General features: G+C 38.7%; 2 protein-coding genes across 3 annotated transcripts in view; both read left to right on the top strand.

The window, feature by feature from the left end:
* The first annotated feature begins 207 nt into the window (after positions 1-207).
* Positions 208-6,732, top strand: odc1 (ornithine decarboxylase 1). The gene is made up of 11 exons (XM_051723232.1): positions 208-399; positions 1,180-1,306; positions 1,844-1,974; positions 2,169-2,342; positions 2,479-2,651; positions 4,341-4,557; positions 4,652-4,735; positions 4,818-4,980; positions 5,072-5,187; positions 5,640-5,854; positions 5,977-6,732. Exons 3-11 carry the CDS (start codon positions 1,873-1,875, stop codon positions 6,110-6,112), a joined length of 1,380 nt encoding a protein of 459 aa, XP_051579192.1. The 5' UTR covers positions 208-399; positions 1,180-1,306; positions 1,844-1,872; the 3' UTR covers positions 6,113-6,732.
* A 10,088-nt stretch (positions 6,733-16,820) lies between these two features.
* aqr (aquarius intron-binding spliceosomal factor) overlaps positions 16,821-20,305 on the top strand; it is an 87,805-nt gene continuing 84,320 nt past the window's right edge. The window contains exons 1-6 of one of the 2 annotated variants that reach the window (XM_051723163.1): positions 16,821-17,094; positions 17,186-17,242; positions 17,419-17,459; positions 17,571-17,606; positions 17,716-17,836; positions 19,116-19,256. In XM_051723163.1, the coding sequence (XP_051579123.1) occupies positions 17,020-17,094; positions 17,186-17,242; positions 17,419-17,459; positions 17,571-17,606; positions 17,716-17,836; positions 19,116-19,256 (471 nt within the window). In that variant the 5' untranslated portion in view covers positions 16,821-17,019. Of the gene's footprint in view, positions 17,095-17,185; positions 17,243-17,418; positions 17,460-17,570; positions 17,607-17,715; positions 17,837-19,115; positions 19,261-20,305 lie in introns of both variants that reach the window. The other variant, XM_051723164.1, reaches the window with a different exon arrangement.

Here is a 20,305-nt window from a genome sequence, read left to right as displayed (position 1 = left end):
TTCTGGTAAACAAGAAATGTTTAGTTGGTTAGTTTTTCAGGCAACCCTATGAATTCATTTTAGATTTCTGTCCCATCAGTGTGGTAATTATTCATAAATTTAAGATGTAAATCACATTGTTCCATTCAGACGCCTGAAACTCCTCCAGGCAGACACACACACAGGCGTGAGGCCCGTAACAAGAATGAACCGGTTCGCTCTTTCAGAGGAAGCCGGTTTCAACTAGTGCGTCACACTGGACACCACGTCACTATATATACAGCTGCACTTCAGCGCCGACATTTGCACTGAATTTGCGCTTGTAGATTACACACCCGTCTTGTGTGCGAGGAGAAACCGGTGTCCTTCATTTCCACCACTGTGGTCTAATGGGAAAAGTCTTTGTAAATGCGTTTTAAGGTGAGTCAGCGTTATTCGATCCGTTGTGTTGGCTTCGACTTTATCAGTCTCATAAATTAATGAAGAAACCGTTGAATTCGCATGTGTTAACATTTTTTGTTGTATTTATTTGGTGTATTTAAAGTTGTGTTTTATTGCTTGTATATATGTGTCGTATGTTTTATGGCCTCTTCAGTGCGAGTCAACGTGGCTGGTGTGTCACACTTTCCAACTCCTATATAACTTAAGCTTTGATAAATCATTTCTCGGTGACAGCTGTGTTAACCACAGAGAAGCTGCTCAAATATTTCTGGAATCTTTGGTCGAATCCGACCGTTATTCGGTACTACTGACAGATCAATGAAGTCAGTCAGTACGCTCACGCCGCAGAGCCTCACTAGCCCGAATGCGCGCGTTCGATTGGTTGAGCTGAAAACAGAAGCCCGCTCGATTCGATCAGTGATTGGCTGATAGCAATGCCTGTTATAGTTTTCCAAACAGGGCATCTCCTTATTGGGTAAATGGTGCAGTCGCGCTCTTGGTAGAGGAAGGACTTATTTTGCCGGATTTGCGTAAATGCTCGGCAGCAAATGTATCCAAAAATGTGCGTGTCAGTGCCAGCTGCATTGGGAAACCATTACCTAATTTTGCAGGAAAGAGATGCTTTCGATGAATACCTTGCTATGAACGTTTTGCACATATGCTATATTTCCTATACTTAAAAGTAATGCTTTGTTGCATTTATATGCGCTTCTCTAAAGAATGTGAAGTTAATGATTTGACTGTAATTCATTCTTTCAGAATTCTTGCTTGAGAGAAGTACACACTGGCCCTGGCCTTGAGGCTTATCTGAAAGGATTCAACTTCACTGGTGAACCGCCTTGGCTTCTGGACTTCTGATAGCTGCCGTATAATTCCATCTCTTCCTGTGAGTCACAGTCATTCCAGCCTTTCATGAATCAGTCCTGTACATTTGGGCTGTAAAACAGGATTAGTTGCCATTACATAAAAATATGCCGTTCTGCTTAGTTTTGATGCCTAAATATAGCAATATAGTATAAGGTTTCTGTTATGTTTGCGACTGCTCAAATTTAAGATTTTAAGTGAATGTTTTAAGGGCTTCAACATATCTTGTAATTTTAACTTCAGTAGATGTTATACTACTAAGCTTTCCTTAAAGAAATAGTTCACACAAAAATAAAAATTCTCCCGATGGTATGAGGGTGGGTAAATGATGAGAATTCTAATTTTTGGGTGAACTATCCCTTTAAATTTGTTTTATGGTAGCTGTAATCGCATGGTAGCTAAGCAGCGATTTCCTGTGCTGTATTTTAACTTTTAATAGTTGTCAGACTGTTGCTCAGTATACAGTCACACATAGTCACTTTTTTTTTTAAACAGCCACTGAATGGAGTCTGTTATCTTAGGTCACATTTTGTAACATCCCTGTCATTTTCATCAACAGTTTCTTTTGCAATCAAATCTTGAGATACGATGACCACTCTGACTGGTGCAGACTTTGATTTTACCTTCCTGGAGGAGGGCTTCTGTGCACGTGATATTGTGGAACAGAAGATCAATGAGTCATCACTATCTGTAAGTTTACACTTCGCTTTATACCCACTCATCCAAACCCACCCAACATACACTGCGTTCGTTGGTATTCTCAATGTATCTCAGTTCATACTGCCTTTTAATATATGCTAAATTAATTTTAAAAAATCATTATATTGCAGTATTTTCCATTTGCCTTTCAATTCTGATCACATGCCTATGTCTTGTTCCTTTAGGATGACAAAGATGCCTTTTATGTGGCAGACCTGGGTGACGTCCTGAAGAAGCACCTCCGGTGGGTGCGCGTGTTACCCCGTGTCATGCCATTCTATGCAGTAAAGTGCAATGACAGCAGGGCTGTCGTCATGACACTGGCAACTCTGGGAGCTGGTTTTGACTGCGCAAGCAAGGTATGTGCTAGATTCTTCACGGCAAATTTAACTTTTCGTCCATGTGTCTCAGTGAGCAAATGACATCTCCAAACTGTAAGTATGCTTACCTGCTTTAATCCTGTATTAACCCGAGTGTCTAATCCTATCCTCTCAGACGGAGATCCAGATCGTGCAGTCTGTGGGCGTGGATGCGAGCAGAATCATCTATGCTAACCCCTGCAAGCAGGTGTCTCAGATCAAATACGCCTCTGCACATGGAGTGCAGATGATGACATTTGACAGTGAAGTTGAGCTCATGAAGGTGGCACGAAGCCATGACAATGCCAAGTGAGTAACTTCACAGAATTATCTGTGAAACTCACAACAATATACCCGGGTCACATTTCGCCCCAAAATCAGAAAGGGAAAAAATGGATTGTTTTAACATAACATGGTGATATATCTATAAATGTACTATTTAAAAGAGCACTGTCGACTTGATTCAGTGTGATTAATTATATAAAAAAAAAATGCACAAAAAAATTACACAATCATTCCTCCCGACCCGCATGTAAATTCTGTAATAAAAGTACGCATTTTTTTTTGCCATCAATTCAATCTTGTATATGTATATGTAACTTTAGGTTTTTGTGTTTTTATGAGCCGCTTCAGCAGGGGGCAGTCAGCACGCTTCAACAAACCTCACAAACAGTTCAGCCATAGAATAAGAGCCGCTCACACAGGACGTGTTCTTGGCAGCTGAACAACAAAATGCAGGGATCTCTACATGCGACTTTCAGCGTCCTAAATACATGCCGTTTTTGATGCTGAGAACCAGTGAAACACTCCAAAAGCATGCGTCTGATGTACATGTACATAGACCGCCAATTAAAAAGAACAGACGGAACGTAAAACACAAGAGGTTGACTGATAGTGGATTTTGCAGAAACTGATAACTAAGGTGGTGAAAAAGGTCGATATCTGATTAATCGGCCGATAATTAAAAAAATCGATTCATAGAACATTTTTTTAGTCAGCACAGACATAGAGGCAAGAGTCCAAAATGAATGGAATCCCAGATGTAGTTTATTTTTCAACCATAATCCCAATAATAATCAGGAAAAAAAGATTGGGTGCACACCAATAAAAAAAGCCTGAAACATACCATGACTTTTATTTTGAAATGATGGGGACTTGGCTCTGTTACAGTGTTTAGTATTTACCTAATTAAGCTTCTTATAGCCTATATATTATTATTATTTTCACAAAATATGAAGCTGGAGACACGATGTACGTGCTGACGAGGGATGTTTCCATATAGTTGTATTTTTCTTTGCAAGCCCTCGCTTCATTTTAAAAAACGTCATTATCAGAGGAACACGGAGGGGAAAAAAACTATCGGCATAGATTTTTGCCATTTAACCGATAGTTCTAAAAACTAACTATCGGCACCAATTAATCTGTAAAACCGATATTGTTCTACTTGTAGTAAGAACACATCCAGTGAGAATGGGACAGATTGACTAACTCTATTGCAAAATGGATTTCCGTCGACTGTAGGTTTATGTCCAATGAAATGGGAATGAAACTAATAATATATTGACTTCCAAAGCCACTTTTTGTTTTGTCTAATCAATTCTCTACTCGTCTGCCACAATAATGCAATATATTTCAATCTGAATTATTATATTTGTTTTTTAACATATAAGAATGTATATAATATTAATATTGAATTATCTTTATTTCAGGGCCTTTCTCCGCAAATACTGATATACGATTAATTGCAATGAATTAATCTGCATGTCTAATTTAAAAATAGAATGTGATGAGTAATACAAATTATAGAGGTTAAATGTGCTTTACTGTTAAAAATATAAATATTTTTTTCAAGCAAAATATAATTTAATTTCTTTTGATCTTTGGGTGAAATATGACCTGCGTGTGGTTTTGACAGCTTTTTTGAGATGTAACTTTTTCTGGTCATGACTTCGGTCTGCTGACCCGCGTCTTTTTTTTAAATGGATTTTTTTATTGCAGACTGGTTCTCCGTATCGTCACTGATGACTCTAAGGCGGTGTGCAGGTTAAGTGTGAAGTTTGGAGCTACATTAAAGAGCAGCCGGCTGTTGCTGGAGAGGGCGAAGGAGCTGGGACTGGATGTGATTGGAGTCAGTTTCCATGTGGGCAGCGGCTGTACTGATCCCGAGACATACAGCCAGGCCATCTCAGATGCCCGCTGTGTGTTTGACATGGGGGTAAGGGACCATGTATTGTAAAAACTGAATCTATATACTGCCAAAAATGTGAGATTCTATTATATCATAATCTTGAAATTGTATTGTCCACCAGGCGGAGCTGGGATACAACATGACCCTGCTTGATATTGGTGGAGGTTTTCCAGGCTCTGATGATACCAAACTGAAATTTGAAGAGGTAAGTTTAGTTTTTTTCCTCTTTGTTTTCTTTTTACATGTGATGATTTGAAGATGTTCAAAAGTTGTGTTTTTATTTACAGATCGCTGCTGTGATCAACCCTGCACTGGATAAATATTTCCCCGCTGATTCTGGCGTGAGGATTATTTCTGAACCCGGCCGCTATTATGTTGCATCCGCATACACGTTGGCGGTCAACCTCATCGCCAAAAAGGTCATCATGAAGGAGCAATCGGCCTCTGACGGTACACTAAAACGGCCAAAACCATGTTTGTTTCTAAAATGTTGTTAATGTTTATTCTCAGACTTGACCTTTTATTTTTTCCACTTATACAGAAGAGGAGGATGATGCCAGTGACAGAACCCTGATGTATTACGTGAACGATGGTGTCTATGGTTCCTTCAACTGCATTCTGTATGATCATGCCCATGTCATGCCCACTCTGCACAAGGTACGGAATTGCTTCCATACAGAAACCGTTTCAGATCATCAGATTGTTCTCTTGCTACATTCACAATAGCATAATGCATATACTGTTACTATTAGTGCAATATGTAGTATGTATTCTATGTAGAGGTAGACCAATATATCGGTTTTACCGATTCATCTGTACCGATAGTTGCAAAAAAATCTATGTCAATCTATGTCTTCATTGTAAGGAAAGACGAAGATATTTTTTAACATTCTAAAAATCGATTCTAAAAACTATTGGCTGATTAATCATTTATCTGCCCTTTCCAAAACCTTAGTAATCGGTATCTGCAAAATCCACTATTGGTCGATCTCTAATTCTATGTGCAGTATGAACATTTTCTGCATGTATGGAATACAGTGGGGGATATCTGTGTTTTTTTTTTTTTTTTTTTTTTTTACTAACATGAACCCTTAACCAATCTCTTGTAGAAACCCAAGCCTGATGAGCGCATGTACCCGTGCAGTATTTGGGGTCCAACCTGTGACGGTCTCGACCGCATTGTTGAGCAGTGCAGCCTGCCTGACATGCAGGTGGGCGACTGGCTGCTATTTGAGAACATGGGTGCCTACACTGTGGCTGCATCCTCCACCTTCAATGGCTTTCAGAAACCCGATATTTATTACATCATGTCCCGAGCAGCCTGGTGAGAGATTCCGTTCTTGCATGATGCTCAATAAAATCTTATAGGCTTGTTGGATTTTCTGCTTTTTGAAGGTCCTTTTTTTTTTAATGTCTTTACCTAATGACACCCTTGTTTTATTGCAGGCAATGCATGCAGCAGATCTGCGCCCAGGGATTACCAGCTCCAGAGGAGCAGTGCACTGCGAACATGCCATCCCACTGCGGCCGCGAGAGCAGCTTAGATGTGCAAGCCAAACCCTGCCCAACTCGTGTGCTGTAACCAGATGACCACAACGAGAGCCTGTTCAGTTCTAAGCTATCGAATGATAGCAGCAGTTGTGTTTAATTCTAAATACAGCTGTTTTTGCCTCTGTGTGTATAAGCTGCAAACATTCAGACCTGTTAGACGCACAATATGGCTCACGGTTCTGTGACTTTTCCAAGTTCATTATTTCCGTTTTTTTTTTTTTTTTTTACTTTTTCTTGTTTTTAGATATTTGTTATTTGAAGTCAGATACTTGACTGGAGGATATGAGAGGGCTTAAAATGTATGTCCACTTGCATTTTGGATGAAGATCTATTCCATAACATCCAAATGTATGTCATGCAATAAGAGATTGCTAGGAGAACACTTGCAATGGCTGCAGCTGATTTTAATCCATTTTAAGATCTTGCTCTTAACATGTCATACAGATGTTCTCTTCAATGACCATTTCTGATTTATACTTGAGTAGTAACTTAATATTCTAATAATATTATTGACAAGAAATATGTAAGAATTTGATACATTTGCAAATGAATATGAAAGAGATATCATATCGCTTTCCTATGGAAACTTTTTTTTTTTTTTTTTTTAAGTTTTGTATTTTTTTATATAAATAAAATGTAGCTAAAAATGTTCTGGCTGCTCTCTGGTGCTTATTTAAACTATAAGGCATGAGAGGCTTTGCTATATTGTGAATATAGTCACGGCTGTAGGGCGTTGTTAGGCACGACGTGGAGCCCTTTCAGCCGTGACAATATTCACAATTTGGCACAGCCTCGAGTGCCTTTTTGCTTTTATATTAAGGTAACCACATCGTAAACTGGTTAAGGACACAAATGTTCATTCAAATGCAACATTTTATTGGTAAAATCATTAAATGCCATCCTTCTGCCAGAAAATATAATCCCTGGCAGTAATCAGAATGCAAAAATGACCGAATGCAAAAAACTTTAAGATAGTCTTGACTATGAGCACAGACTATTTAGCAGAGACAGGCCACTTCTATTAAAATGAATGGGAGAAACTGGAATGCCCAACTGCAGCCAACGGATGTAGGAAGGAAGTCCTGCCTTGCAGGAAAAATAACCAATCAACTTTTAGATACAGACATCACCTGTCAATTAACTTGATAATGCGCATTAGCTATCCACCTTTTTCCTGGGGGTCTTACCTGGGAAACAAATGTGGGTGGGACTGCTGCCAGAAGTTGTTCTACAGCATTCCCTTGCTCTGGGTGCAGTCATTTTAGATCCTGTATACAGCTGGTATTATGATGCGTTCCGGATGATCCGATCGCAAATGGTCAGTGCTAAATATAGCTGTAAATGAGGTGCAAAATGTTTTGTGATTGAATCACAAAAAAACATACAGAGGTTGTCAAATACTACATCGCATTTGAGGTTAGGGCGTTTTCACATCTAGTTCGTTTGAGCACACCAAGCACTCTCAGAGCTGAATAAATTGTCAGATTTTACTGCTGACCTTTGATCGTAATCTTGACCAACCGTTTAGGAGATTTCGGTCTTTCCCCATTCAAGTAGACAGGAGCTGCTGCAAATAAGTTACCTCAAGTTGTACAACACGTTGAGGTGTAACGACGCTCAACAGGTTTCAGTGACACCACTTTTTCCCTCAGCCGACATATCTGTGACCATCAGCGGTTGGAAACTACACCCGTAAAACTAAATCAAGAAAAATCTCAAATGCTTTTGATCCACGCCAAGTCCCAGGAAAGGTGTATTGAGGTCTGCACAAATATTGCCAAATTTCACTTTCGTGGACATTTAAATATATTTGATCTACGATTCATCTACGTATTCCGGTGTTCTGAAATTTCTGGTTTCTGAGATTTTTGGTTGCATACAAGAATATTCATGAGTTTCCTGTGTCATGTTAAAGCGACACTGAAAATATGAGTGCTGCTCCCTGAATTTCAATGCATCTAAACTATGTTTTCGCAAAGGTAATTGCATTAAACAAAGTTAGGCTTATACTATAACGGTTCATCTTTTCACAACAATTTATAGATTGTGTTGTGTTTTTTTCAGAATGATTACAGCCATTGATTTGGTTCTGGTATCGTAAAGATGCCGCTTCAAGTAAATAAATTAATCAACAACCATAAGTATTTTTTGTTATATTCTTCTGTTTTCCCTTGTGACACTTTAAATACCCCCTCCAGTGAAAATCAACTTTTTAACCTTGTTTACATGGTGTTTTTTTATATGCTAGAAGTCATACCATAAGTGAAATCAGCAGTCAACAACATGGCTGAGCATTTTCACCTTGGAACTGCAGTGTACCAAAGACAGTCTCAAAAACATGGATTCAGACAGCCAAGGTTTCATACGTCACTAACCTAATGAACCAATCCCGTCAACTTGCAGAGTGGGGCTTTCCATATCGTTCGCATACGCTATGGCGAAGCAAGGGGTATCAGGAGAAGCAGGTGTAGCTATGGATCGGTATTTTGCAAGGCATGTTCTGATTTTGGATACAAAACTGTGAAAGAATAAATGGTGAGCCTTCATGTGTTACCAAAGAATCAGAAAATCAGAGATAAATGGGTGCAGTTTATTGGGGAAAATCGTAATGTCCCAGCAAAACTTCCAGAGAAAACTTGGATTTGCAGTAGTCATTTTGCAGAGAACTGTTTTGAAACGTTTTACCCAAAACAGATGGGTTTTACCACAAAAATTATATTGAAGTCCAACGCAGTTCCATCAATTTATCCTGGGGACACAGCGAGCCCGAGCTGCAGGGGTGAGTGGAGATGGAGGCGGGAACTCATTTGCATATTCATAGATCTGCACATACTAAATGAGGCAAAGGTGTAGAGTTATATCTAAGCCATTTTAAGGCATGAAGGGATTATATTCATAGAAAAAAAAAACTTTTAAATATGTAATTTTGATGAACAAAGATGAATTTTTAGGGGTTAAACCAGTGACTGGAGAGGGACTTTAAAACTGTATTGTTGGATATTTTGTCACAAATGTATTTGTGGTTTCATAATAAAGTTTCTGTTGTAATTATTCGTTGCTATTCCTTAATCTCTTGCTCATTTGGTAAATAATTTCAAACAGGCTTGAATTCAAAAGATGATGCAAGGATGTGAACCGTTTTTCTATGACCATCTGCTTTGTTGATCTGGATTCAAACACACACCCACACACACAACTTTAATTCAAAATTATGGAAAGGTCATCACAAGATAAATGGCATTTATATTTTTAAGAACGCAAGTGAAAGACTGGTCCTAATATGAATATATTTTAATGTAAGCCGGCAAGCCTTAGCTTTGATATTTAAATGTGTCATAAGAGGACATAATGTAACATGCACTTAATTGTGAAAACAAACTGCCTAGGATTGTGAAATTGGCCAAATTGATAGTGAGTACGATCAACTGTAATGTTGCCATTCAGAAAACTCCAACACATTTCTTTTTTTTTTTTCCAATTAAATTTTTATTGATTCATAAATATATAACAAAATAAAAAATAAAATAAAAAAAACACAACATATATACACTGAATCAACATTTAACATTTAACGCTCCCCATCTCCGCACACCACTCTGGAAATGAGGGTGCCCTATCTGACTTCCATCCCCTTAAAATAATTTGGCTGCCCACCACAATGCTGGTCAGAACCCAGTTTTTTATGTGTTTATCCCCCAAATTCATGACCGCTCCATCACCCAAAATACAAAGTCTGGGAAGAGTGTTATTAATGACACCTGTGGTCGTTAAGTGAGCTGCAGCCAGCTACCTGTTGCTCGTGCTCGTGCACACACTCCATAGGGATGCGAGCGAGCATCGGCCAAAACAATGACGTAACATACAAAGAGACTGAGCGTGATCCACTGGCATCATGCTGACAGATGAGGTAGCATAATTAAAATTACACAGTTATGATTGTTTTACTACAAACTTTGTGACTAAACTAAAACTACTTATCAGCTAACATAGCATACTGATACACACATACAGCTACATACTACCGAAATATACCAGACAATTTACTTTTGCACTGCACTGTTATGTTGCACTATTGTATGTTTTGTATGTCATATGTTGTACTACGATCAAGAAACCAGTGTATTTGCTTAAATTTATCCTGTATACCTGACTTTTAACATAAAGAGAAGATCGTTGAAATTATTTGAAAGTTCCGAAGCAAGGCAGCTTGCAATTTGTCAGAGTTAGCAGGCAAGATCAAGTTAGCTAAAATTACACAGATCAATTCTTATGGCACTATATTTCACATGCTTTGCAGTTATGTAAGCTTACCTGTCCAATAAGAAGAACGCCAATTCAGGGTTGGTTTTGATCCCCAAAACCAAAAGAAGGTCCCTCCAGGAATCAAATGCCTTCCGATGTTCACTCTAGTTTTCGCTTGACCACGATCATGTTCCCGCTTCAGTAGAAGGTTCTCAGGAGCACGCATAAACGTCACATCCTTTGGATTTTCCTGGCAAAACTGACCCGCTCCTTTCGCATGAAAATCAGTCTACAGGCTTTAGAAGGCAACCTAAGAAGTCTGGGAAGGGCTAATTTTTTAAGTTGCATTACAAGCCGTTCACACATTGGCAAAAAAAAGGTGAATATTACATGAAAATTGTTACATACTGCACCTTTAAATTGCATAAGGCACACCCTTGCATCTCTAGATGCAGACTTGACATCTTTTTTAATCCTAGCCCACACTCCCTCTTCCAATAACAAGTTTAAATCTTTCTCCCATAATCTCTTGAGAGAAGTTGAAGCTCCGTCCCCCAGACGCTGAATTAGCAGGGAATAATACACTGATGCCTCATGACCTTTTCCGAAGGCCATAATCACCTCTCCCAGAGTATCTGCCACTTTAGGGGGGTGTATGCTACTCCCAGAAATAGTACAGAGCAGGTGGCGCAGCTGTAAATACCTATAGAACTGAGATCTGGGAATCCCAAAATGTTTAACCAAATGTTAAAAGATCTCAACACTCCACTCTCATATAGGTCACAGAGTGTAGTAACCTCCCTCCCAATCCACTCTGACCAGCAGAAAGGGGACTTATTAATACATAATTTAAGGTTCTGCCATATGCTTGAAGCAACATTTAAATAAATGTCTAAATTAAACATTCTGGACACTTTTGTCCACACCGAGTGCAAATGCGAGATAATGGGGTGTAATTTAACTTTTCCATCTAGTTTGATAGACAGGCTTTGCGATGGCAAAATAGGGGCAAGAACTTCCCATTCAATACAAAACCAGGGAGGGGCTCTCTCAGGTGGAAGCGACCAGTGAACCAAATGTCTGAGACTGAATGCATAATAATAAAACTAAATTTTGTGTAGGCCTAGCCCACCTTTGTCAATCGGTCTATGTAACTTATTAAAATGTAATCTAGGACGCTTACCATTCCAAATGAAGGACTTTGCTATGCTATCAAATTGCTTGAAGTAAGAGAGGGGGACTGTTATCTGTAACAGATAGTTACATTTTGGAATACAATTCATTTTAATAACATTAACCTTCCCAATCAAAGATAAATGTAATGAAGCCCACCTGCCCACATTGCTCGAAAACCTTTTAATTAAGGGGTCAAAATTAACTCTAACTAAATCAGACAAATTTGCTGGGAATAAAATGCCCAAAACTTAATGCCCTGTTTGGGCCACTGGAAGGCGCCCGGCTGGAAAGCTGTTACTGGGCAGTACGCTGTCAGAGCCAAAGCTTTGGATTTAGACCAATTAACTCTGTATCCTGAGAATTTAGAAAAATAATTAATAATTCTGTGGAGGCAAGGCATATATCTAGTGGGGTCGGAGACGAATAATAAAATATCATCTGTGTGAAGCAAAAGCTTATGCGCCACACCTCCCGCAATCACCCCTGGAAAATCATCCTCTTTTCTTATCGCAGCTGCTAATGGTTCCAGGGCAAGACAGAACAATAATGGGGAAAGAGGCCAACCCTGCCGGGTTCCCCTATCCAGAGTAAAACAATCTGAAATTAATCCATTTGTTTGTACTGCCGCTACCGGGTGTCTATATAGTAACTTGATCCATCCAATAAAAGTATTCCCGAAACCGTATATTTCCAAAATCTTGAAAAGATAATCCCTTTCTACCATATCAAATGCCTTTTCGGCAGCAAGTGAGATGGCAGCAACCAGAGTCTGATCATTCGCTACTGACCACATGATATTGATGAAACGCCTAATGTTATCAGAAGAGCTGCGGCCCCGAATAAACCCCACCTGATCTATATGTATAAGAGATGTCATAACTTTACTTAATCGGTTAGCCAGAATTTTTGAAAATATTTTTATGTCTAGCTGGATCAGGGAAATTGGATGGTCTCTCTTACACTCGCTTGGATCCTTTTTAAGAATCAGACTGATCTGGGCTTGTGTCATGGTTGGCGGAAGCTTTCCATTCTTTAATGATTCTGTATAAACTTCTAACACTGAGGGAATGGTAGAAAAAGACTCTCTCTGCTTTATATATCTAGCCAACAGCTTCCCTGCTTTGTCCCCCGACTCAAAGTATGACTGTCTTGCCCTGAATAGCCAAAACTCCACCTTCCGCGACAAAATAGTGTTATATCTGTATTTCAATCGGGTCAATTCTCTGAGGCCATCAGACGACATTCGGCGCTGCAGCTCTACCTCGGCACTTTTAATGTTTCCTTCCAACTCCACAAGTTCTTGTGCTTTGGATTTTTTGATGAATGAGACGTACTGTATGATCCGGCCCCTAAGAACCGCCTTAAGTGCCTCCCAAGCCCACAGAGGATACTGAGGACCAGTTGGTCTCCATATAAACATTGATTTCAGCCTTTAACATTTGTTGAAAATCAGGGTTTTGCAAAAGGGATACATTAAAGCGCTAACTATACGATTTCCTTTTCTACATATGTGGCAACACCTCTAAACTCACCAGGGCATGATCTGAGACTAAAATGTTTCCAATTGAACAATCAACAACAGATGAAATGAGGGACTTAGATATAAAAAATCTATTCTAGAATAAATCTTATGGACTGATGAAAAACATTTATAGTACCTAACAGATGGGTTCAAAAGTCTCCAAATATCTGTAATATCTGTTTTAGAAATACTGTGAAGCGTCAATGTTGCTCTAGGGGACTTGCACACTTTTGCTTCACTATGATCAAGGACTGAATCCATCAAAAGATTAAAGTCTCCTCCCAATATTATATCATGAGGGGTGCCAGCGGCTTGCAACATCCTTTCAAGATCTATAAAAAAGCCCTGATCTTCAGCATTAGGTGTGTAAATATTAGTCAAAATCAACCTTTGCTCCTGAATTTCTGCTAAAACAATAATGGCTCTTCCTAATTTATCATTAATCTGTTTGAGATATTTGAATTGTAGATGTTTACTTATCAATGTAATGACTACCCTGCTCTTACTTGAGCCAGCACTAAAGAAAACACGTCCACCCCATATCTTCCCAAATTTTTCAGTTTCCTGCGGGGAAAGATGTATTTCTTGAAGAAACACTATATCATATTTCTTATGTTTAAGAAAAGTAATAACATTCCTTCTTTTTATGGGATGCCCCAAAGACGCTGACTACCACCCCTGGAGTCACGAGTTCGAATCCAGGGCATGCTGGGTGACTCCAGCCAGGTCTCCTAAGCAACCAAATTGGCCCGGTTGCTATGGAGGGTAGAGTCACATGGGGTAACCTCCTAGTGGTCGCTATAATGTGGTTCTTGCTCTTCATGGGGCACATGGTGAGTTGTGCGTGGATGCTGTGGTGAATAGCGTGAAGCCTCCACACAAGCTAGGTCTCCACGGTAACACGCTCAACAAGCCACACGATAAGATGCGCAGATTGACGGTCTCAGACGCGGAGGCAACTGAGATTCATCTTCTGCCACCCGGATTGAGGCGAGTCACTACGCCACCACGAGGACTTAAGAGCGCATTGGGAATTGGGCATTCCATATTGGGGAGAAAAAGGGGAAAAAATCTAAAAAATAAAATAAAAAAAGGATACCCAAATCACAGAAAGGTTCACCTAACAAATATGATTTTTTATTTATTTTTTTTATTTTTTTAAACGTTGATTTGGATTCCTTTACACAGAAGTAATTTACACAGCCGAGGTAAGGCTGTTGTGTGTCTGCTTAAAATTCATTGTAAAAAAGCAATGCCACATCAAAGCCAGACTAAATTATGCCTGCTCTGACCCACCTCAGCTCCTAGCAAAGGCAGTTTTAATGCTGCTTTGGTTCTGTGTAAATGAAATGCAGCATCAGAAGACGCAATTTTCCCGACTTATATAGCTAATGCGCATGTGCGTTCTCGAGTTGATTGACAGGTGATGTCTGTATCTAAATGACAATTGGCCTTTTAACCTTTCTACATCCATTGACTGTTTGGTGCGAGCTTTTTGGTTGGGTGTTTCCAATTTCTCCCATTCATTTTAATGGAAGTGACCCATCTCTGCTGAATAGTCTCTGTTGTTACTCAGCATTATTGCCAATATTTGTATATTTCAATTAAAAAAAATATTCAACAATTCGTTTGAGTTATGAAGTGTTCAAAGAAGTCCCTGTTAGGCAGTTCTTTGTTTTTAAAGCAGTGCTGTCAGTTGCTGGGTTTTATCATCTGCGGTTCTACGCTAACTGTTACAAAGCAACTGAGAAAATGTCTAAAAAAAAAAACATACTGTAATTGTTTAAAATACACCCTTTTGATGAATGTACAATTTTTTTACATTTCACACTGTTTTACCATTAAGAAGACTGCAGACGTATTTAGCCTGAGATGGAGCACTTGTATAAAAATGAATTTGAGAAATTGGAACAGTTAATAGGGCAGGTGTTAAAAAATTATGTCCCGCCTTACAAGTCAAAGAGCCAATCACCTTTTAGAAACAGACATCACCGGTCAGTCAGCTCATTAGCATTAGCTGGGAAAATCTGAAAAATAGTGTTTTTTAGCGTGATTTGAGCTTAAGAAGTACAATTTATGACACCATTGTAGTCATATTTAACTGCTACTATCCATTCAAGTAGGCAGGAGCTGTACTTATCTGCCGCTTGTATCCATCGAACATAGCTGCCCGGTAGCATTCCAAAGATGGCTGCCAAGTGGACTGACTTGCCTTAAAAGGGACTTTTGACCGAAATCTCCAAAACGGTCATACAGAAGGCAATCAGTGTCAATGTGTGTGTGTGTGTGTGTGTGTGTGTGTGTTTGTTTGTCTGAGACAGAAGATAATTGATGGGGCTTGCTGCCTGTATGACTGGCCATAACTGTTATTATGTGTTATGTTCCTTAAAGGTGCACTCAGTAACTTTTGTCTTTGTGTCATCTTGGACTTACACTGGCACCTAGCGGTGTGGATGCAGCATCATTTAAAATCAATAGTTTTCTGTTTCAGATGACATTGTAGAAATGTAGTATTCAGAGTCAGTCATGATTACTTTAATCCATGAGTGAAAGTGTCCAATAACAGGACGGTTACTGAGATTAAGCTGAGAGTAGTATTCAGCAGGTCATGTGATTCTAACATGGACGCCAGCATGTGTGGACCCTCTCCATGTAGTATAAAACAGCTTTTATAAGGTTACTAATATGACTGGAGTCTTCAATTTAATGTAAGTGGTCATGAGTTCATACATATATTGCAAAATTACAATTCATATCTTTAGGAATTCAACTTTTAATGGCACCTTTAACAAGTACTAACTTTTGAAAAACTTTATTAGAGGAAAATTGTGTAGTATAGTGGAAATGACATGCCACAACTGTGGGACAGTCATATTTTTTTTTTTTAATCGTTAGAAATTATTTTCCCGAAAGTAAAAATTTAAATGGTTTAGTTTATGTGCATTTGACTCTTTGTTTAGATGACCATAGTTTTAAATATGTAATGGATAATAATGGATTTACATATTAAAAGTATATGTCTGGGACAAGGCTAAAACAGTCAAATATCTACATAAAAGGCATTTAAGATTATCAAAAATAAACGATGAAGGCTTGTTACATTTTTTTTTTTAATTTTTTTATTATTAATAACATTAATTATAATTTTTTATTATTATTTTATTATTCTGTGTGTACTGGAAGCTTCTTTAGGCACTGAAAATACCTTGTTATTGTGAGTGTACTTGGAAATTTGAGGTATTTATTTGTTGTTGTTATGTTTATTTAATGTAGCTTCTTTGTTGTATCTTAGGGCCCAAACATACTTCACGCAAGTACGTAGACTCGAGCGCTTCGCCAACGCATGCCCATCACGTGGTCCCGTTGTACATACATACATACATACGTGCGTTCTTGCGTTGCTATGGCGTTTTTTAGGCGCCACGAAACCGGATGTGGTAGAGACATCATGTTGACAGTTGAGCATTGTGCTTTTTTATTTGCTTAAAAGACGACAGAAACATATGTTTGTATAATCTAACTTGTTCAGCAAGACTGTCTTCAAATTGCTGCTCCGTCACGACAGTTGTTGATTGAAAAATAATATCTGCTGTAGCGCCCCTTGCGGCAACGCTGAGAATACAGCGCTTACTTGCTCTGACACATTTCACAACGCAACGACGCGTGAAGTCGAGCTTGCGCCTGCGTTCACGTACTTACGTAGAGTAAGTTTGAGCCTTTAAGCCGTGACGCCTGTACATAAGTACTGCAATAAAAAAATCTCTCTCGTTCGCACTGAGACTTTTATTTTGAAAGGCAATCCAGTCAACACTCAGTCACCGGAAGTAGTCACCAGCCGCGACTTTCGTTTGCACATGTTAGCATACAGCAAACGCTAGCAACGTTTGTTTTTTTTTTTTAATTTTTTTACGACAATCGTTTGTTTGCCAACCGCCATAAAACGCCAAAAGAAGACGAACGTTTTTACGTTTCATTCATCGTAATTATTTGAATGAAACATGGAGAAGGACTCGAGAGTTGTAAAGACATCCGCGCCCTCCGTGTCTCAGATAAATGCTGAATATGTCACTCAGGTGAGCTTCAGAAAAGAGTTTATGTGTTTACATGTACTGCAGATTTACATTAGATGCTCATTCGTTTCTGCGTGTTATGTTTTTTCTTAAGCTCTCAAATAAATACTGGGCTCCTCATGTGAAGAATAAACTCCCATTTGATTCTCAGGTAAGACTTGTGCACACACAAGGAGTACTTTAGAAAACTTCCTGTGGTTTGATCCTCATATTTAGCTAGGATATGCAGGGTTTTCTTTTCATTGTTTACTAAAGAGTAACCTATTCCGTACAAGGTGGAGATCATGTTAATGTGTGGTGAGAATATGAAATGTGTTCTGTTTTCAGATCATTGAAGACATCTATCAGAATGAGATTCTTAAATCAAAGTGAGTCGTTTCTCTAGCATAAGAAATCACTGTCAGCCTGTCCTGCTTGTCAGTACACAGTTTTGTTTGACAGTGTTAAGCACATCATTAAACTTTCACCACTTTTTCTAGATTTGCTATCCGAAAAATTATGTTGCTGGAATTCAGGTTGGTGATTTACCTATGTGACATATTAAGTAGGCTATATTTTAAGTCTGTATGTTCTGTTAGTTCTGTGTTGCATATCGTTTGCTATTGTTAAATGCTTTGTTTGCAGTCAGTACCTTGAGAATTACCTGTGGGTGAACTACACACCTGAAGCTTCAACTAACAGCTACCTGATGTCCATCTGCTGTATCATCAATGAGAAGTTTCGTGAGAATGTGCCCGCCTGGGAGGTTTGTATTAAAATGTTGACGGATTGATTAACTTACAGCTGAAGTATGTGATTTCTGCGACACTTGCGCCGGCGAACGGGACTGCAGAAATAAACAATGATTTCAAAACAGCTTTCCGAATACGCCCCTCTTCTGCTGTTGTTCAAACAGTCAGATAGTCCCGCCCCCAACTCACGCCATTGCTTGAGTAACGCTGTTGGGGCGGGTTGCTCAGAACAAACAGGAATTGTTATAGCACCACAGAGACATAGTATTTACAGATTTCGAGAAAATGAACCTCTGAATGGTTTATTGTAGTTGTTTGCTTATTAAGCTAGAATAGAAGAAAGTATTTTAACACCGACAAAGTTACATACTTCAGCTTTAACATTAAAGGGACAGTTCACCCAAAAATGAAAATTCTCTCATGATTTACTCACCCTCATGCCATCCCAGATGTGTGACTTTCTTTCTTCTGCAGAACACAAATGAAGATTTTGCTGAATATTTCAGCTGTGTAGGTCTATACAATGCATGTGGATGGTGATCAGAACTTTTAGGCTCAAAAAAGCACATAAAGGCAGCATAAAAGTAATCAATACACCTCCAGTGGTTAAATCCATGTTTTCATAAGTGATATGATAAGTGTGGGTGAGAAACAGAACCATATGTAAGTCCTTTTTTTACTATAAATTCTCCTTCGTGCCCAGTAAGTGGCGATATGCATGAAGAATGAGAATCGCCGAAGGTAAATGCTAAAGTGAAAGTGGAGATTTAATAGCAAAAAGGACTTAAATAATCTGTTTCTCACCCCGACCTATCATATTACTTCTGAAGACATACATTAAATCACTGGAGTCATGTGGATTACTTTAATGCTCCCTTTATGTGCTTTTTGGAGCTTCCAAGTTTTTTACCCTGTTGACTTGCATTGTATGGACCTACAGAGCTGAAATGTTCTTCTAAAAATCTTCATTTGTGTTCTGCAGAAGAAAGAAGTCACACATCTGGGATGGCATGAGGGTGAGTAAATGATGAATTTTCATTTTTGGGGGAACTGTTGCTTTAACATGGTCTCAAAAGGCTCAGAAATATAAATAAATGATGCTCCTTTTGAGAAGTTTTTTCGATTTCTATAAATAATTTTTAAGAAAAGTGAAATGGATTTATGAGCAGATTTAGGATCTCATAAATGCCATCTGTTGAACAAAACCATTCAGATGCCACTTTTTCCATGCATTACATGCTAAATTTGTGCAAATCTCGCAGAGGAACATGTTTGTACTTTATCCCCGCTCAGGTATTTAAGAAAGCACCTGAACACTTCCCTCATTTCTTCAAGTGTGTGATGGAAGCGTGTCTGTCGGGCGAGCGGCTCGGTCTGTCTCTAAAGGAACAAACAGTGCTGCTGCTCTTCCTCGATCACTGCTTCAACAGTCTGGCAAGTGACTCTTTAACTACATCATTAGCAGTTCTTAATGAATGCTTATTTTGCATATATGTGTCACTGTTGTATATACCTCTTGTACATATTTGTATTAGGATTAATCAGTGCCAATAGTAGTTTTTGTAACTTGGTTTTCGGCATATGTTTTTATATATATATATATATATTTACACTGGCGGCCAAACGTTTGGAATAATGTACAGATTTTGCTCTTATAGAAAGAAATTGGTACTTTTATTCACCAAAGTGGCATTCAACTGATCACAATGTATAGTCAGGACATTAATAATGTGAAAAATTACTATTACAATTTGAAACAAATGTTCAGAATTTCTTAAACTACTTCAAAGAGTTCTCATCAAAAAATCCTCCACGTGCAGCAATGACAGCTTTACAGATTCTTGTTATTCTAGCTGTCAGTTTGTCCAGATACTCAGGTGACATTTCACCCCACACTTCCTGTAGCACTTGTCATAGATGTGGCTGTCTTGTCGGGCACTTCTCACGCACCTTACAGTCTAACTGATTCCACAAAAGCTCAATGGGGTTAAGATCCATAACACTCTTTTCCAATTAACTGTTGTCCAATGTCTGTGTTTCTTTGCCCACTCGAACCTTTTCTTTTTGGTTTTCTGTTTCAAAAGTGTCTTTTTCTTTGTAATTCTTCCCATAAGGCCTGCACCCCTGAGTCTTCTCTTTACTCTTCTACATGAAACTGGTGTTGAGCGGGTAGAATTCAATGAAGCTGTCAGCTGAGGACATGTGAGGCATCTATTTCTCAAACTAGAGTCTCTGATGTACTTATCCTCTTGTTTAGTTGTACATCTGGCCTTACACATCTCTTTCTGTCCTTGTTAGAGCCAGTTGTCCTTTGTCTTTGAAGACTGTAGCGTACACCTTTGTATGAAATCTTCAGTTTTTTGGCAATTTCAAGCATTGTATAGCCTTCATTCCTCAAAACAATGATTGACTGATGAGTTTCTAGAGAAAGCTGTTTCTTTTTTGTCATTTTTGACCTAATATTGACCTTAAGACATGCCTGT

This window comes from Myxocyprinus asiaticus, chromosome 17 (genome assembly GCF_019703515.2).
Source record: "Myxocyprinus asiaticus isolate MX2 ecotype Aquarium Trade chromosome 17, UBuf_Myxa_2, whole genome shotgun sequence".
Taxonomy (NCBI): domain Eukaryota; kingdom Metazoa; phylum Chordata; class Actinopteri; order Cypriniformes; family Catostomidae; genus Myxocyprinus; species Myxocyprinus asiaticus.
This window is presented reverse-complemented; position numbering and strand designations above follow the sequence as displayed.

Excerpts from the sequence above, each read along its gene's own strand:
- odc1 (XM_051723232.1), top strand. The coding sequence starts at position 1,873 with ATGACCACTCTGACTGGTGCAGACTTTGATTTTACCTTCCTGGAGGAG. Across the intron at positions 1,975-2,168 it reads TCAATGAGTCATCACTATCT|GATGACAAAGATGCCTTTTA; the intron begins GTAAGTTTACAC and ends TTGTTCCTTTAG. Across the intron at positions 2,652-4,340 it reads CGAAGCCATGACAATGCCAA|ACTGGTTCTCCGTATCGTCA; the intron begins GTGAGTAACTTC and ends TTTTTATTGCAG.